The 17966-nt window shown below is 43.3% G+C and overlaps 1 protein-coding gene across 1 annotated transcript; it reads right to left on the bottom strand.

Moving 5' to 3' along the window:
* Positions 1–618: 618 nt before the first annotated feature.
* On the bottom strand, positions 619–4655 carry lim2.2 (lens intrinsic membrane protein 2.2; the record flags this gene model as incomplete). The annotated part of the gene is made up of 4 exons (XM_083766568.1): positions 619–686; positions 3081–3215; positions 3853–3993; positions 4478–4655. The coding sequence occupies 4 exons, from the start codon at positions 4653–4655 to the stop codon at positions 619–621; spliced, it is 522 nt and encodes a 173-aa protein (XP_083622694.1).
* Positions 4656–17966: the final 13311 nt, after the last annotated feature.

Consider the following 17966-nt stretch of genomic DNA (forward strand, 5'->3'; position numbering starts at 1 on the left):
CACAGTCACATGTTTTAATTCACGGATGGCTGAAAGGTGTCCGTTTCCTGGCGTTCACATGCAAATGGATTCACAGACACAGAGACAGTCTATAGGTGAACAATTTAAAACACCTGCAGAACACAAATGCCTTCCATCACCACACAACCTTCACCACACCACATCACACAACCACCACATCACACAACCACCACACAACCTTCACCACACAACCATCACACAACCATCACCACACAACCTTCTATTGGATTCTATTATGTTGGCTTCCACTAGTGTGAGACTGACAGGATCTTTTTTTGAATATTATATATTAATAGAACCACACACTGGGAATTCACTTTAAATAAACGACACACTGGAGTTAATTATTCCTGTTTATTCTAATCTAGGCAAATTTCCAAAGCGACAGCAGTATAGGCCTACATGTATGCAATTCTGTGGTATTGCATTAATCAGTGGGTCTCAACTGTTTCTTACTGCTAGTCCTCATTCATCAGGTCATGAACCCATAGCAACACATTCATTAATCTGTGACCCATGTGAAAATGTCTTGCGACCCACTTCTTGGGCCATGACCCACCAGTTGAGAGACACTGATTATACAAATCAATGCGTATTTCAGCTGTCGGGCATGTTTGGAGGAGGCTCTGCAATGTTCTTCTGGTAGGCACACAGTTGAAATACGCCTGAAACAGAGAAGGAAATGGTTTGTTTTGATAGGTAAGGTTAGGTTCATGTTTAGCTACACTATTGTACTGAATATCAAGACTATGTCTTTTTCCCAATGGAAATATCCTAAAGAACGGGTTCGTATTATAATCGGGGACTAGACTATTTGACATTCAATGTTCTTTTTCCACAAATGAGTCTTGGAAAATGGGGTCGTCTTATATTCGGCTATTGAAGTCACTGGCTTTTTATGAAACCCATGAAAAGGCTGCAAATCATTGTTGCTGGTGGTTCTTGGGAGCTGGAAAGAGGGGAGTCCCACCTTTTGGGGGACTGCCCATAACTCCAACATCCCATTACTCCGACTACGTGCCTTTGTGTGCGGTTAGAGTTAGGGATAGGGTTAGGGTTAGTAATGTGCAAGTCGGACCAATGTGGTGTCAAGATAATGGCACCTGGCACCAATTTTTGGTTGCATCTGAGGTTTGCCCTAGGCTGGCATGTAACAATGGTGAATGGTGAAAGGCTTCACTTAAAAAGGTGTTACTACTGCAAATGTGCTGTAATATAAGTAGGTTGCAACTTTATTCTTCAATAATGTAGTATGCTTAAAACACAATAAAGTCCTGGTCTTCCAATGTAGTCCTCACATACAAACATGTCAAATACAAACTATATTAAATAAACACTTTTCATAACAAAATAGAAATATCACCTTAATACTAAAATTAGTTTATTATTTAAACGGTATAAAGTCAGTTTGGTTGCAGTGTCCAGGCTGTTCCACTGGGTGGCGCCATTGAATGTGAAAGTTCAAGAGTCCTGAATTTATACAGCCACACAATTTGCAATGCAAGACCCTACTACTGTACACATTGGCTCCTTTTACACCAGGGTTGAACGGGTTGAATGGTCGTAACTGGAACCAAAAAAACACTTGTTTCTTCTTGCCCTGAACTGGGAACCACTATTCTATTCACTGTTCTACAGGTTAGAAGATGCAGATGTGATAAAAAGAATGGCAAAGGCATGCCCAAAAAGGCAGTGTGCTCTCTTATTGTTCTGCTTAAAACTGATAGAAATGCAAGCCCGGTTTGTGGGCCCGGTTATGTGAAAGCACCACCGTTCCAAGAATCTGAACGGAACCTGAACGGAACCAGTTCTAGGATGACCAGTGACCGATCCATAGGATAATCCTATGAATCGGTCACTGGTCAGTCTCGAGTGACCCTTGAGAAAAATGTCTGTTCTTCTATAATGATGTGTCCTAAATGGAGAAATGGGTTTAAAAAAGGGTTTAAGTTGATAATACAAAAAGGTTCCTATCACACAAAGATTTTGCAACCCCCCTATAGTATAGCAGAGGACCCCTAAGGTTGTGGTTCCCTACAGTACATCTGAAGACCCCTAGGGCATTTCAGGACAAGACGCAAAAGAGTGATTAGATGTTTTCCCCGAGACCCAAACGAATGAAAATAGCAGCTATACAAGCTTTGCGAGCTTGTACATCGGCTATTTTCACTACTTCTTAATAATTATCATTTTTATTTATGTAATTTATGTAAAATAGATTTTTTTACAAATTGATCTGTGGCCGCCTGTCCAGGCACCTTGTCTGGTAAGCCAGCCTTACAGCGTGTCGCGGGTTCGAGTCCCGATCCCGACAAACTTTGCTGTGTGTCCTCCCCCCATCTCTCTCTCCCCCATCTCCCCCCATCTCTCTCCCCCATCTCGCTCCCCTTTCCTGTCTACCTACTATCATCTGTCAAATAAAGGCAAAAAAAGCCCCAAAGAATATCTTTAATAAAAAAAACAAATTGATCCGTGACACAAAGATGGGGCACTGTTTGGGAAACGGTGCCCTAGGACGGTGGCCCAGACCCCCGGATAAAGACACATGACATTGTGTTAAATCTGTGTCCTTGTTCCTTTACCTGCAGTGGAAGCCAAGATGATGGCCACCCAGCCAATGATATAAGACCTTTACCTGCAGTGGAAGCCAAGATGATGGCCACCCAGCCAATAATATTAGACCTTTACCTGCAGTGGAAGCCAAGATGATGGCCACCCAGCCAATGATATAAGACCTTTACCTGCAGTGGAAGCCAAGATGATGGCCACCCAGCCAATGATATAAGACCTTTACCTGCAGTGGAAGCCAAGATGATGGCCACCCAGCCAATAATATAAGACCTTTACCTGCAGTGGAAGCCAAGATGATGGCCACCCAGCCAATGATATAAGACCTTTACCTGCAGTGGAAGCCAAGATGATGGCCACCCAGCCAATAATATTAGACCTTTACCTGCAGCGAAAGCCAAGATGATGGCCACCCAGCCAATGATATAAGACCTTTACCTGCCGCGAAAACCAAGATGATGGCCACCCAGCCAATGATATAAGACCTTTACCTGCAGCGAAAGCCAAGATGATGGCCACCCAGCCAATAATATAAGACCAGGAGAAGCGCCAGTCCAGGAAACGCTTGCCGAAGAAAGTGACGGTCACTCCGGTGTAGATGGCCAGAGCCAGCAGGGCCAGGAAGCCTGAGCACCGAGAACAAAACATTTCAATATCTTTTGAGGATTTCTTGTTCACCCCTTTTTCACCTCAATTGTTGTGCATTGTGCCTATTAATTCATCCACACACACACACTTGTGTGTTGTCAGTCACTGCTATCAGTATCTGCTCGGCGAATTTAATGAATTAATTACACCAGTAGTTCTCAAGCCATTTTGTGTCAAGGGCCCCCACATTGATGACCAAACCTGTTGGGACGGTTTCTGAACTGTCTCACAGCCCTCCTCTGAGTCACAGAGCAAGTAGACAGAAATCATGCCATCTAATAATGAGCATTAGTGAGGACTATTGTCTTTGTCCAGTGGAAATCTCATTTGTCCTAAACTCTTACTTTTCAGGACTCAAATTACAAATTATTAAATCACTACTTTTGATACTTTTGTCTGACAAGTAGGGTGTTAATTTACGGAAAAAACATATGGAGATAAGATGTCTCTGCCCCATATGAAGTTATGTTGAAATTGAAAATGGGCAAACTAATTTAACTGGGGACACCCTGGAACTTCCTCAAGGACCGCTGGAGGGGTCCACGTGGACCCCACTTTGAGAACCAGTAAATGACAGATTCCCCACCACCAACCAAGGGCCCCAGCATGCATTACCAGAGAGGACCAGGGCGATGCCTCCGGTTCGAACCCTCCTGCTCTTGGTGCCGTTAGCGAAGGCGCTCAGTCCCAGCACCACCCCGGCGAAGCAGCTCAGCACCGACAGCAGCATGAAGGCCCGCGTGGCGTCCCAGAATGCTGCGGGGCAAAACACACAGATTACACGCTTTAGTAGTATCACTTTCATTTTGACGTAGTATAGTTTTAGTCATTATCCTTTGACTCCTTTTGAATACGACTACATCATGCGATTTTAGTCGGAAGCTACAGTTGGATTTTGTCAACAAAATAATGTGTTGGCGGGCGTTGATGGTGTTGTAATTGTGATTTTACACTTGGTTGCCTGCTGAAAATAGCCGATAATATTTTCAAAGCGCAACACCCAAATGCAACTGAATCTCTTCCACACTAGTCCATCCCTAACATTTTAGTCTAGTTCTTATTTGATGACTAAATTGTAAATATATTTAGTCAGAGTTTTACTCATCATAGCTTAGTTTTAGTTTAGTTCTTATTTAGTTTTCGTCAGTGGAAAAAGGTAGTCGGCGGACATTTTTCGTCAAGTCGACGAAATCAACAGCGCCCTCTCCAGCCCCACCCATACAGGTTTCCCCTGGCTCACCGACAGTGATGGTGTGGGCGTGGCACTTGTGGTTGATGCAGAACCTCCAGAGTCCCTGATTGGCCGAGCTGCCCGAGTAGCGGTACTGCATCCAGAAGTCGGTTGCCGTGGAGACGATGAGGAGCACGAGTGCGGCCGTGCCACACAGCGTGCCCCCTCCTGCTAGGGTGTACAGCATCGAGGAGAGGAACTACTGGATGCTAAAATCAGAGAGAGAGAGAGAGAGAGGTGGAAACCTTGTAGCGTGCCCCCTCCTGCTGGTGTACAGCATCGAGGAGACGCTCCGATGCTAGGCTAGCTGCTGGAACTACGGAACGCTAAAACCAGAGAGAGAGAGGTGTAACTGTTACTTTCCAGGAAATGGAGGAAAGAAAAGAGGCTGTGTTCCAATTGATACAAGCTCACTGCTCACAACGAGCTTGTAGATCAGCTATGTTTGAGTGTGACTGTATAGTATGATGAACTATAGGCCCGTTTGGTGAGATTGCTCAAATTTGGCACAGTAAAATGATGCTTTCATGCGATTGGTCCTCCTAGTCACTGGGGATATCACATGGTTTGAAAAGAAAAAGTGAACTGTGTGAGGTATTTTGTTTGGTGAAAGGTCAAAGTTCAGAGAAATGAATATGTGTGGATAACAGATTTAATTATAACACCAGCACCACCATTACATTGTCACTCTAAAGGCAGTTTGCACACACCACCGTTTGGCAATCCCTGAACTGTATACAGGGCATTAATGTTACGCAAAAGGATTTCCGCCTGGACCACTTGGAACCCCCTCAAAGGCAGGCTCACTGGTGGTCCCCGGACCACTGATTGAAAACCACAGCTCTAATCCAACCACAGGGTATGCAGTCATATCTTCTAACTAAATGCACCAAGTCTCTGTACGTTTGTAATCCACGTAACTCGAGAACCGTTCACCCCTACTGACATCAAATTTGACACACGCATTCCATATTTGGGCATGCCTGACAAACTCCTCCATATATGGGCATAAAAGGGACACAGACATAATATCTGGGTGGGGCACGCATTTCCAACTTGCATCGTTCCAAGTAGGCCAGTGCCCAACGGGCACCGCTGTAGAGGCTCCAACGGGCACCGCTCTAGTAAGTAGAATGCCAAAAGTCCAAGAAAGGGGTGCAACTCCAAGGCGGTGGATGGAGGTGGGGAGATGATGATGATGCGTTCTCCTGTCCTAAAGATCTAGACAATTTTAAGTTGAACCGTGTGAAGCAGTCATTTAAAAACTTAAACCCTACATACTTCGGCGTATAGTGAAATAGTGAAAATGGCCAATCTACAGATCTACAGATTGTAGATCTTCTATTTTCACCGAATGTTTACAGATTGTTGCCAAATCTTTAAACATTGTCACTGAATGTTGGGTCACCGTCCTCCAGTGACATCATCGATTGGGAATACAAGCTAATAGAGCACCGAAGTCTGACGTCACTTTCAGTAGAGGGCGTCAGTCCCCAGGTTCATGTATTTGTTTAGTTGCATTGAAATCCCCATTGAGGCGATTTGAGATCGCCTCATATAACAACTGTGTTTGAAAAATAAACATGTCACCCCGGCCGCTTCACTCATATGGATATGAAGAATCAACTGACTGAGAGAAAACGCTAATGTTACTGCTACTGAATTAGTTAGATTTTCGCTAGAAGCAGACTGTATCATATATGAGTGACTGACTGTTGCAAACGATACAGAGACACCTCCCTGACAATAACGCCGAGACAGCTTGTTTATTTTTGGACCACAACGCTTATAGTAGACGATATTAAGATCACCCCATGTTATTCTCCATAGAGAAATTACTTCCGCGAACCAGGGGAATCGAAGGGATGAGCGAGTTACGTCAGGACTTCGGTGCTCTATAGAAACTGCAGGCTTTCTAGTCCAGAAAAGTTGCAATGCGATAATGGAAGCCATCGTGGAAGCCAAATCTGCCTAATGATGATGTCACTGGAGGACTAAACTGCCCACAGCCCTCCTATGAGACACAGACTGAGTAGGAAAGAAATCTTGCCATTTTATCATGATTATTAGTGAGAACCTATTACCCGGTATATGAAAAGTTGGTGAAGTGGTCCTTTAATGCATTTTTGATATTTCTTGATAGTTTTCTTTAGTTAATATGAGTTACAGTATATTGTAGTGGAATATGTTGTAGTGATTATTATGTTTAAATGTTATGTTGTCTATTACCCTTTGTGTCAATATAGTGGACAGTTCTCAACTTCTCACCCACTATATGTTCCCCTCATGTCTCATTTTGGTTGGCTCAGTCTTGATGTCAAGTTCAGTTTTGAGCCTAGAAAGGTCTGACATATTTTTATTGGAAAAATAAAAGGAGAAAACTTTAAGAAAAGTCCTGGTGTCTCTTTTTGCCGGCCAACTCTGGTCCCTGACACTTCCAAACTAAACATCTAAACCTGGTAGCTCACCCTCATGTTAGCCTACACTTCAGCACTAACAAGCAATAACAGCACCATTAATTTGTACTGGCAAACACGCCACATGTACCACCACCATTCAGTCAAACCAAGACTTTCACACCGTTGAAACCCTCAAATTGGCCAAGGCCAGCAATGCACTTGACCCAAACGGCCACATGCCAATGGAAGTGCTGATTAGGCTGTAGTGCAGGTTCCAAAGCCATTGTTTGCAACTAATTCCCCTCAGCGCATCGCACGCTAATCTTCTAAACCCGATCAATAGTGTCAGCATTGGTGCTCCTTCACCCGTGAGGCGAGCACTGATCTCTCCATGCGCTGCTGTGTATGCGCAACAACACCTCAGAGACACAAACAAAACAAAATAAGATACATTTGTAGTCCTGATATTCCCTTGGGCGAGATGTTTTAGTCCATGGAAATGAAGACTCTTGCTGAAATGTTCTTCCACTTTGCAATGAAAATATATTACTTCTCTGTCTGTTTCTCTCTCTCTTTTTTACTTTAGGCATTGTGCAGAAGCCCTTCTCCAATATGAATTATATCAATCACACGGCACTGGCTCAGTGGTAGTGGTCGGCCAGATGGTAACCGCAAAGTCGCCAGTTCGAACCCGGGCTCCCCCAGAGTTAGTGTCCTTGAGCAAGACACTGAACCCCTAATTGCTCCTGATGTGCTGGTTGGTGCCTTGCATGGTTTCCACCGCCATCGGTGTATGAATGTGTGTGTGTGTGTGTGTGTGTGTGTGTGTGTGTGCGCGTGTGTGTGTGTGAGAATCTGTGAATGTAATGCAAAATCTCTGTAAAGCGCCTTGGATAAAGGCGCTATATAAATGCACATTTTACCATTTACATTGAGCCTGACATATGGGCACCACACAGTTTGTAAGCTACAGAAATATCAACATCCACCAAGAGATAAGCAGCTTCTTCACAGATCTGCAAAATGGCCCGAAAGTAGGCTATGTTGAGATGCCAAGTAAGTCTATCACAGAATCCCCAAAAGCCAACAGCAAGTTAAGAAAAGAAGAGTATTATATTTTGTTTCTGGAATACCTCTATATTGGTTTGCTGTCTCCTTCTCCGCGTCTGCCTTCAGGGATGCTGGCTGCTGGTTGTGGGGTCTATCCTTTTTAAGCCTGCTGCCACTGGCTGTTCATTGTCCAACCTGACAAAAGAGGGAATGATCCAGTGCAACTATGTGAATAATTCTAAATCCCTCTCACTCTACTCTTCTCTCTCTCTCTGGTTGCCGACAACCTCCCATCACCCCTCTCTCATGCTCTCTCCCCCTTCCTCTCTTCCCTAAACTCTTTGCACTCTGTTCATCTCTCCATCACCTGCCTTACCCCCCCCCCCCTTTTTTTACCCTCACCATTCACTTCTTCCATGTCTAGAAAGCGTTTTAATTTAAACTTAAGGACTTATAATCTGCTTATAACACTAGATACTACAGCGTCACATGAAAGTATCAAAAGTAGCAGGTCTGCAAGCTTGAAACGCAGTTCTTAACGCGGCGCGAAGCGACCCGTTTTAAGCTTGTGGATCTGCTACTTTTATTGTTCCAATTTGAATCTTGAAAAGTATAACAGTTGTGGAAATGTGAGGTTTCCAGCCGACAGAGACATGCGTATTAGTTATTAGCACTCAGAAACACCATGGGGGCACGGTGGCACAGTCTATAGCGCTCCTGCTCACTCCTCTTGCATTGAAGGAAGCATGAGCTCAGTTCGGGGCTCTCCCCAGGTTGCTAGAGGGAGCGTTGTGCCCAGGATTACAGTTTGGGCAAATGACACTGGGTGAAAATGATTAAAATAAATAAATAAAAAACTTATGCTTTGTTTACACCAATCACAACACATTATAAAGCAATTCATAATGAATTACCATGTCGAGTATAAATGCATTATAATTGCTTAATGTATAATTAGAGTTGAAATCACTCATAAGTGTTATAGTGCTTCATAACAATCACACAAGCATTGTATAATTAGCCTACTTGTAAGGCCAAGTATCGTACTTCATAATTGCTGGTCCACTCACAGACTGGCCAGTATCATTGTGCATTATGTAAGGGATAATGTATGGCTGAGTGGTCATTGTTTATAGATAAATCACAGACAGGGTGATTAACTATGTTAATCAGGTTAATTAGCCATTATCCCGCTTATTACATGGCTACTAAATACATAAATTAATACATTTCCTTGCTTGGTAATGAAAGTATTCCATAAGCGCTGGCTGGTGTTTTCCCAGCTGCAGCACTGTCGGAAAACAAGGACGTGAGTTGATCAAATAGAGCAGTACCCGAAATCCATTTCCGGGTTTTACTGCTTCGGCTATTATTACTCGCCCAAATGTTTTCAAAAACATTTTTGTGAGCAATGTTTAGCTGTAAATTACATTGTGTGTGTGTTTACATGGCTGTCATGTTGGAAACAGCAGTAGCTCAAGCAGGGCACAGTAGGTGCTCCGAGGCTTTGATTAGACATCGGTCTGTTATAGATCGGCAGTGAATTGTTCAAGTCGCTCCGGTCCGAGTCCAAGTCGAGTCCCAAGTAATTTGGTCCCAAGTCCAAGTCGAGTCCCAAGTCAAACCAAACCCTCAGGTCCGAGTCCCAAGTCGAGTCCCAAGTCATTTGGTCCCAAGTCCAAGTCGAGTCCCAAGTCAATCCAACCCTCAGGTCCGAGTCCCAAGTCGAGTCCCAAGTCATTTGGTCCCAAGTCCAAGTCGAGTCCCAAGTCTTTCTGTTGTGGACAAGTCAAGCCGAGTCACAAGTCGAGTCACAAGGTTGTGTCAAGTCTAGGCATGCCACGGTATGAGATTTTACAGTATGGTACGGTGCCGGTATTGATAACCTATACCTCGGTATTCCACTGTATTTATATTAAATAAAAATCAATAAAAAAAAGATTGCCCCCCCACCTATGTCTAGTGACTACCCCCACCTCCTTATAAGCCCTTCTTTGTTCCCCAACTTGCAGGCATACATATCTTATTTTTTTATGATAATTAGAATTTTGTTATTTGTCATGTGACTTAATGATTATGAATTGATTACCCAGGACCGAATGGAAACAAGACAGCAAGGACTTTTTTCAGTGATCCCTTTTTGGTCAGTGTTTGACTGTACCCTATACTGATACATTTCTGCCAATAAAGTATTCAATCAATGGATCAATAGATATTCCCCACTGTATTTCACTGTACTATGGCTCCCCCTAATGGCCGTTTTGTACCCTTTACGCTTTAGCAGAGGTAGTGCAATCTGCGCATGCTCACAACTGTCACTGTATGCCTCTGTGTTGACACTATAGTTCACACTTAGTTAGTACATATGGAAATATGGAATATACAATTGGATCTGGGTGTCTTTCAGCAACACTAACTCAAAGGTAGGAAGCAACTTTTCAATCTACTGCAGCTGTGTGGTGAAAATAAATGTTTTGCCTTAGTGTGCGAGTGGAGTTGCTTTGCATATGCGCAGCATGCTGCCCACCAACGTTGTATTCAAATACCGTATGCTCGGAAACAAAACAAGTCACGAGTCATCTTGTCTCGAGTCGAGTCGAGTCGGGAGTCATTGGCTAGCAAGTCGGAGTCGAGTCTCAAGTCTCGTTGGTCTTTTACCTTCCAAGTCCGAGTCGAGTCGCAAGTCTTTACATTCAAAGTCCGAGTCAAGTCGCAAGTCGTCAAATATGCGACTCGAGTCTGACTCGAGTCGAGTCACTATGACTCGAGTCCAATTGTCTGTAGATCGGAGCGGTCTCTTATCAAGAAATAACAGACCGCTGAATTTGGCGATTGACCAATCAGAATCAAGCATTCAACCAAGCCGTGTAATAAAACATAACAATTGCATAATACATTCTAACTAGAAAAAGTGCCCTTCTGGGCACAGGTCTCCACCAGGTTATCCACAGATCCGTGCAGTTAGAGGTAAAAACACTTTTGGGCCAGTTATAGCGCCACCTTGAGGCTGAGTTGAAATTGTTCATGTGGCATTTCGTCCTCGGCCTAGTGGGAATGTGCGTGCACAATTTCAGGGAAATCACGCAATGTGTTCATGATTTGCAGCATTTTGTTTGAAACTGAGCACTCCTGTGAACTTTGGAAGCCAATCTTAACCAATCAGGATGGAGTCTGAGAAATCTGAAAGACCCGTTTCGTTGAATGGCTCTAGAGAGACTGTGTACTAATTTGCGTGATGTTTGGACAAAATCTGTAGGTGTACTGTGAAAAAACTTGTTTTGCACAAAGCGGCCTCCTGGTGGCGCTATAACAGGCCGTTCTGGAAAGTTTGGGGCAGAGGTTCATGGTTGGCATCCAGGGAGTGTGTGTGCAAAATTTGGCATCGACCGGGTTAACGGTGGCTGAGATTAGCTGGTCACGGACGGACGGACACACGGACACACGGACACACGGACGGACGGACGGAGTGCAAAACATACTCTCCCCATGCCTTCGGCTGGTGGAGACAATTACTGTTATAATGCATTATGTTGTGATTATTAGTCACTGTAAGAGGCCATTAGATCTTTTAAGTAAAGTGAAAAAAGAATTCCATTAGAACTACGAAAGAATTCAACATACCAAACCTTTTTGCCTACACATCCAGGATGATATTACTGTACTTGAACTGTATTTTTGGGAAATCTTATTCATGTATATTTGGATATCATGCTCCGTACTGTATCTTAAATCCATATTATGTTAACTAGAAACTCAGATAAGGATGTCTAGAAGCACACTGTACAAGAGCAGTTTTCATGGCACACAAAGACATCTTTATTCTATCACTTCAGTACATAATCAGTGGTGTCACTTAAAAATAAATAAAATAGAACCTTCTCTAAAGTGCAGCAATGTCGGCATACAGTGGGCATAGTACAGTATAACATCAGTGTTGAGAGATGTGTGTAATATGATTGTAGTTGACGACGTAACAAGACATACCGTTTAGCTTTTTGTTCGTACAGCTCTCTACTGCGTCAGGAAATGTCCCCACATTATAAGGCTTTAGTAATAATTAGGGCTGCAACTATCGATCAACAAATGAAAGTGAAAATAATCTATTATATATATATTTCAAATAATCACTAAGTCGATTAGTTTTTTTTTTTTTTTTTTTCGGCTTACGCCTTTTATTGATTTTTTAAGGGACAGATAGTAGGCTGACAGGAAACGGGAGAGAGATGGGGGGATGACATGCGGTAAAGGCCGTGTCGGGTTCGGGAGTCGAACCCGCGGCACACCGCGACTGGATCACCAGTCCGGTGCCCAGACCGTTATGCTACGGCCTGGGCCAGTCGATTAGTTTGATTAAACACTAGTTTGATTAAACACATCGTGACACTATGTGTCACGATGCGATTTGGTTTATAATAATCAATTACATCGTGATCAGACAGGTTTTATAGGCACCAGATTGGCCACTGATAATGTTAGACGATTGTTGCATATTATTGACCGAGCTGGTGACCTCCGATCTCCTGCTGCGGTGCTGTCGCTCGATGCTATGAAGGCATCCGTTTGGAGTGGCCTTTTCTGTGGGCGGTGCCAGATAAGATGGGATTTGGTCCCACATTCATCACATTGATTAAGGTATTGTACTCAAATCCAACAGCAATGGTATTAACAGGCAAGATTTGTTCTCCACTGTTCACGATAGGCAGGTCATCGAGGCAAGGTTGCCCCCTTAGTCCTCTCCTTTTTGCCCTCTCGCTCGAACCGTTAGCGCAGACAGTACGTCAGTCCACAGCGATCACACCTATCTCAGTTAACAACACACAACATCGTATTTCTTTATATGCGGAGGACATCCTGCTGTTTATTGAGAATGCTCCACAGTCAATTACACACATTCTTAAGATTTTTGATCAGTTCAGTGCCATCTCAGGCTACAAAATCAATTGGACGAGATGAGATCTGTTGTTCTGCCTCCCATAATCCCAGTAGTGAACAAATTTAAATATCTTGGCATAGATGTGTTCCCGTCTCTTCAAGCTACTGTTAAAAACAATTATAGTGACACTTTGAACAAAATTTGTCTTGATTTAGACAGATGGTCGTCATTGCGTATCAATCATAAAGATGAATGTCCTCCCTAGGGTTAATTTTGTGAGTTCTATGCTCCCACTGCCACCGCCAGCACAGTATTGGACTAAGATTCATTCTGCTATATCTAAATTTGTGTGGAATAGGAAACGCCCACGTCTCAAACTTTCCTTGTTACAGCGGGCCAGAGCTGATGGCGGTCTCTCGTTGCCTAACTTCAAATTATATTATTGGGCTTTCACTCTTCGCCCCCTTTTAAGATATTTCGACTCAACTATAAAGGTTTGTTGGCGAGAGCTTGAGGAGAGTTTGGTTCATCCTGTTGAATTGAGAGATTTGATCTATTCAAACATAACGAATAGTCAATGCAAAGTTCGCTTTGGGCCAATCATTTCTCAGTTAGTAACAGTGTGGAGAGCGGCTGAAAAATTGCGCAAGATTGATTTGAAATGGAATTCGTTTTCCCCAGTGTTCAACAATGATGGTTTGCTTTTGGACAATCGTCCTATTCGTTTTCCCAGATGGAGTTCCAAGGGGATTCATACTTTGGGTGATTTATTTGGTGTTAATGGTTTACGTTCTTTCCAGAATGTATGTGATATTTTTAACTTGCCTGGTAAGTCTTTTTTTTCCTATTTACAATTGAGAACTGCCATGAGGACATATGGGGTGCCATGGCAGACCCCCCTTGCAATGCACCCTTTGCATAGACTTATCTGTGATGTTAGGTCAAGAGGTTTTGTTTCCGTATTGTATGATTATTTATTATAATCTAGTTATGGGACCTTGCTTGTCGATACTGTATGGAGGAATGACATACCAAATCTAGATCGAGATTGGAGCTGGAATACAGTGTGGTCTAATGTTGTCCTGTCTTCTAGGAATCCTGATCATCAACAAATTCATCTAAATTTTGTTCATAGGACATACTTAACCCCCCGTAGATTGTGTGCTATGCGGATTTTAAATAATCACAACTGCACTTTCTGCACTTCAAACACCATAGGTACATTCTTTCATATGGTGTGGGAGTGTCCGAGTGTCCTCACATTTTGGAATTTGGTTGCTTTCGACTATTCTACAAGTTAACATCACACCCTCCCCATCTCTATTCTTATTAAATGATGTATCCCAGTTGCCATTAAATAACACCCGTATTCGTGTCTTCTTTGCTGGGGTAACGGCCGCAAAGAAGATGGTTGCTTCGCACTGGAAACCGCCTCATACATTGTCATTTCGCCAATGGGCTTTGACCTTTCTGGATATCATTTATCTAGAAGCAAGAAGTCTACAGCAAGATTGCATGGTGCAAAAGAGGAAAACATTGAGATTTGGTCTGGTATTGCAGATTTGGTTAAGGGCATGGTTTAATCATTATTATTATTATCATTATTTATTTATTTTTGTTTCCATTGCACAGTAGTAGGAGTAATGACATTTTGTGGCATCTTTGGTCTCGGGGGGGAGGGGTGGGTGGGATTGTTTGTTTTTGTTTTTGTGTTCCTTGCTTTTGCTGTTATGTGTTGTTTTATATATGTGTTTTGTTTTCTTTAAGTCATTCATGTTGTTAACGTGTCTTATTGTGATTTTTGTCTTAAAATAAAAAAACATTTGATAAGAAAAATAATAATTGATTACATTGATTTCCCGCGGTATGTCGGCATTGTCTTTCTTCAAACATCCAAGTGCATCATTGTCTTTGCTTCCGTTTGTATATACAGTAGCAGTGGTTCTCAGCCTGTTCTGGATCAGGGCCAACCTGAAAATACATTTTTTGCTTGTTTTAATTATCAGTCAATCGATTGTGTGTTGTGGCTTGCATCAATGGAACTAACATATACTTTAAGTTCTTACTTATAAATATCACAATGAAAACTATTTAATTGTGAGTATTTCAAGATCTGAAAGAAAAAAATACCATGACTTTTTTTGAGGGCCGCACTTGCAATATCCTCAAGGCCCACCAGTGGGCGCCAGCCCTAAGGTTGAGAACCACAGGTACCTTCACTCATAACTGAGCCACAACACACACCCCAGAGGGTCAATTCTTTTGACTCAACAGGTAAATGGACACACGGGATATTGCTATATAAAACCGACTCTTAAAAAAGGTCATTTTCAACGTTCAAGTCTTTGTGCGCTATTGACCACATGCCATATTTGAGTGGTGTCTTTTTTCCCAAGAGTACATACTTAACCGTTTCTCCCAAACCAAAACACACTGCGCTGATGTGTCAAACAAAATCTATCTAACGTACATTGGACTCTCACTTTTGAACGAATTCACCCCTAGTAGAGAGAGAGAGTTACTTTAGTTACAGTAGAGTAAAATTAAAGACGGCGGCTCATTTACTATTCTTTCAGATAAGACATTGTCCGCCACTAGTCTAGGTGTCCCACCAGACACCAGGGTCTAAACGGCTAGGTGTCCCACCGGACACCAGGGTCTAAACGTCTGAATGGCAGAGGAGGGAGACCACTTCCAGCCGCTGCACATCACACATTACACTGCATTAACATACTGTATTAACATAGCAGATTGGCTAAAATAACATTTTATTCATTAAAATAAGTCACAGATAGTAGCTTTAAAATGTTGTATGAATCTAATTTCTGATTATATATTTTTTTACAGAGTTCTGCATCTCAAACATGGCATGTTGAAGCATAACAAAAAGTGGTAGGTATGTGTCAAGACGAGTAAAAACAAAACAAAAAAAGTTTGTTTGATGGAGGCCCTGACCACACACAGCACAGTGTCAAGAATTCAAATACATCTGTGGAACTCTGTGCGCGCGCACACACGCACACACACACACACACATGCACGCACACCCTCTGGGCACACTTTAGCAGACAGCCGCAGACAGAAGAAGCTGTGTTTTACGTCATTTCCGAGTTTTTAGACAGCTGGTGGATGGAAAAGAAGCTCCACCCCCGCGGCTGACTGCCGCGACGGACAGATTCCCGGAAACGCTCTCCTCCGCGGCAGTCAGCCGCCGCGGTTTAATTTCCATCCACCAGCTGTCTAAAAACTCGGAAATTACGTAAAAGACAGCTTCTTCTGTCCGCGGCTGTCCGCTAAAGTGTGCCCAGAGGGACACACACACACAAAGACGCACGCACACACGACAGTCAGTGAGTTTGATCTTCGACACAAAGCCTATAAGAAAGTATAGATCAGGCTCAACAGTGACTTGACAAACGTATTGTTACAAATAACGTGGGTGAATGCCAGGATAAAGCTTTTGAAATCAAACTTGGCAAAGCTGCACATTCAAAAGTATATAACAAAAAAAAGGCACCTTTTATATACCATGATACAGTACATGATGTTAAGCTTTTATGTGATTTTATTATACAACGTAAACCCACCAGGCCACTGAAGTCTTTGAAGGGAGTTCACTTCCATCATGCTATTTATTTAAAACAAATTACTTTCTTAAATATAGAAATTCATAATCATTGAAAAATGATTGGGCCCTAGTCTGAAAAGGTTGTATTGTTTTGTAATTCAAGGCCTTTTACCTTTTTATGGTCGTGGTGTCAATCATTTTTATTTTACAAGAGCTTCCAAATGGAACTGTTCTGACTGTAGATACAGTATCTCATTTTGGAAGGGGGGAAAAATCCCTGCAATAAAAGTTCACCCGTTGATTAAAGTTTAGAAATATATAACCAGTGTTGAATTATGTTCTGACCCCATGTGACTATAACGATAATAGGCTGGTTTGACATGAGAAGAGCTGGCCTGACTTCAGGTGTGCTTACAGTGTAGGTACTGGTGATCAGTCATGCACATAACATCTCGCCACCATCATAACAATTGTAGTTTCCTTATTTACAAGATCACTATTGCATGTCCACTTTAAAACATGTCTACCGAGGCAAATAGCATAACAGCAGCAGTATCCGTGGTGAACACAACCTACATAACCAACAGGTGCCTCTCAACTGGTTTGGCATTGAGACCCACACTGGTGTTATCCATCTATAAATGCACCAAGTCTCTCTCTGTGTGTGTGTGTGTGTGTGTGTGTGTGTGTGTGTGTGTGTGTGTGTGTCTGTAATCCACGTAACTCAAGAACCGGTTTCCCCACCGACTTCAAATTTGACACACCCCCACAGGGAGTGCAGTGCCCGGTGTCGAGTCGGTCGGAATCACGGTTGTCCAGAACCAGCACAAAAGGCCTCTGCCCGGGCTCTGGACCTGATCACCCCTATATCTCCATATATGGAGCTGGCCTTTTCTGACATCATAATGACATCTGCACTTGAAATTCGACACGCGCGTTGTGTTCCACACCCCCACAGGGAGTGCAGTGCCCGATGTAGAGTCGGTCGGACCCACAGTTGTCCAGAAACAGCACAAAAGGCCTCTGCCCGGGCTCCATGATATGGAGCTGGCCTGTTCTGACATCACAACACCTTCATATTTGGGCATGCCTGACAGAGAACTCCATATATGGGCATAAAAGGGACACAGACAAATGGGTGGAAAGGGTTCTCCGACTCGTGTACAGCGGGAATGGCATAGTCGGGTGGGGCATCCATCTCCAACTTCCATCGTTACCGACTCGGTGCTCTACAGCCCGGCACCGGACTAGCCTGACCTAAGCAGACATTTCTGGCCTAGATGGGAGGGCCGCGGCTCAGAAAAACGCGCACCCTGATTGGATCTCATCGATCTGTCCGTCACCCCCGGCCCCTCCTCTCCCCCCTAGTGCAGCGCTACGTCACATCATTTAGAGCGACGCCCACCCGGAAGGGTTGACTCCCACTTTTAGACTGGTTCAGCCCACGGCTTTTTCCAGGCTTTCATCTTTCGCGCAGACGAAATGAAAGCCTGGGTATCGAGGCTAGCACCGGACTAGTATTATTAAAAGGCTTGATTGCACTAGTCGAGTCTAAGGGTCTGTGGACAGCAGATGCCACGTGGTTGGGATAATTACTACAATTTGTGC

Source organism: Protomyctophum parallelum (assembly GCF_964188405.1).
Source record: "Protomyctophum parallelum genome assembly, chromosome: 6".
NCBI classification, from domain to species: domain Eukaryota; kingdom Metazoa; phylum Chordata; class Actinopteri; order Myctophiformes; family Myctophidae; genus Protomyctophum; species Protomyctophum parallelum.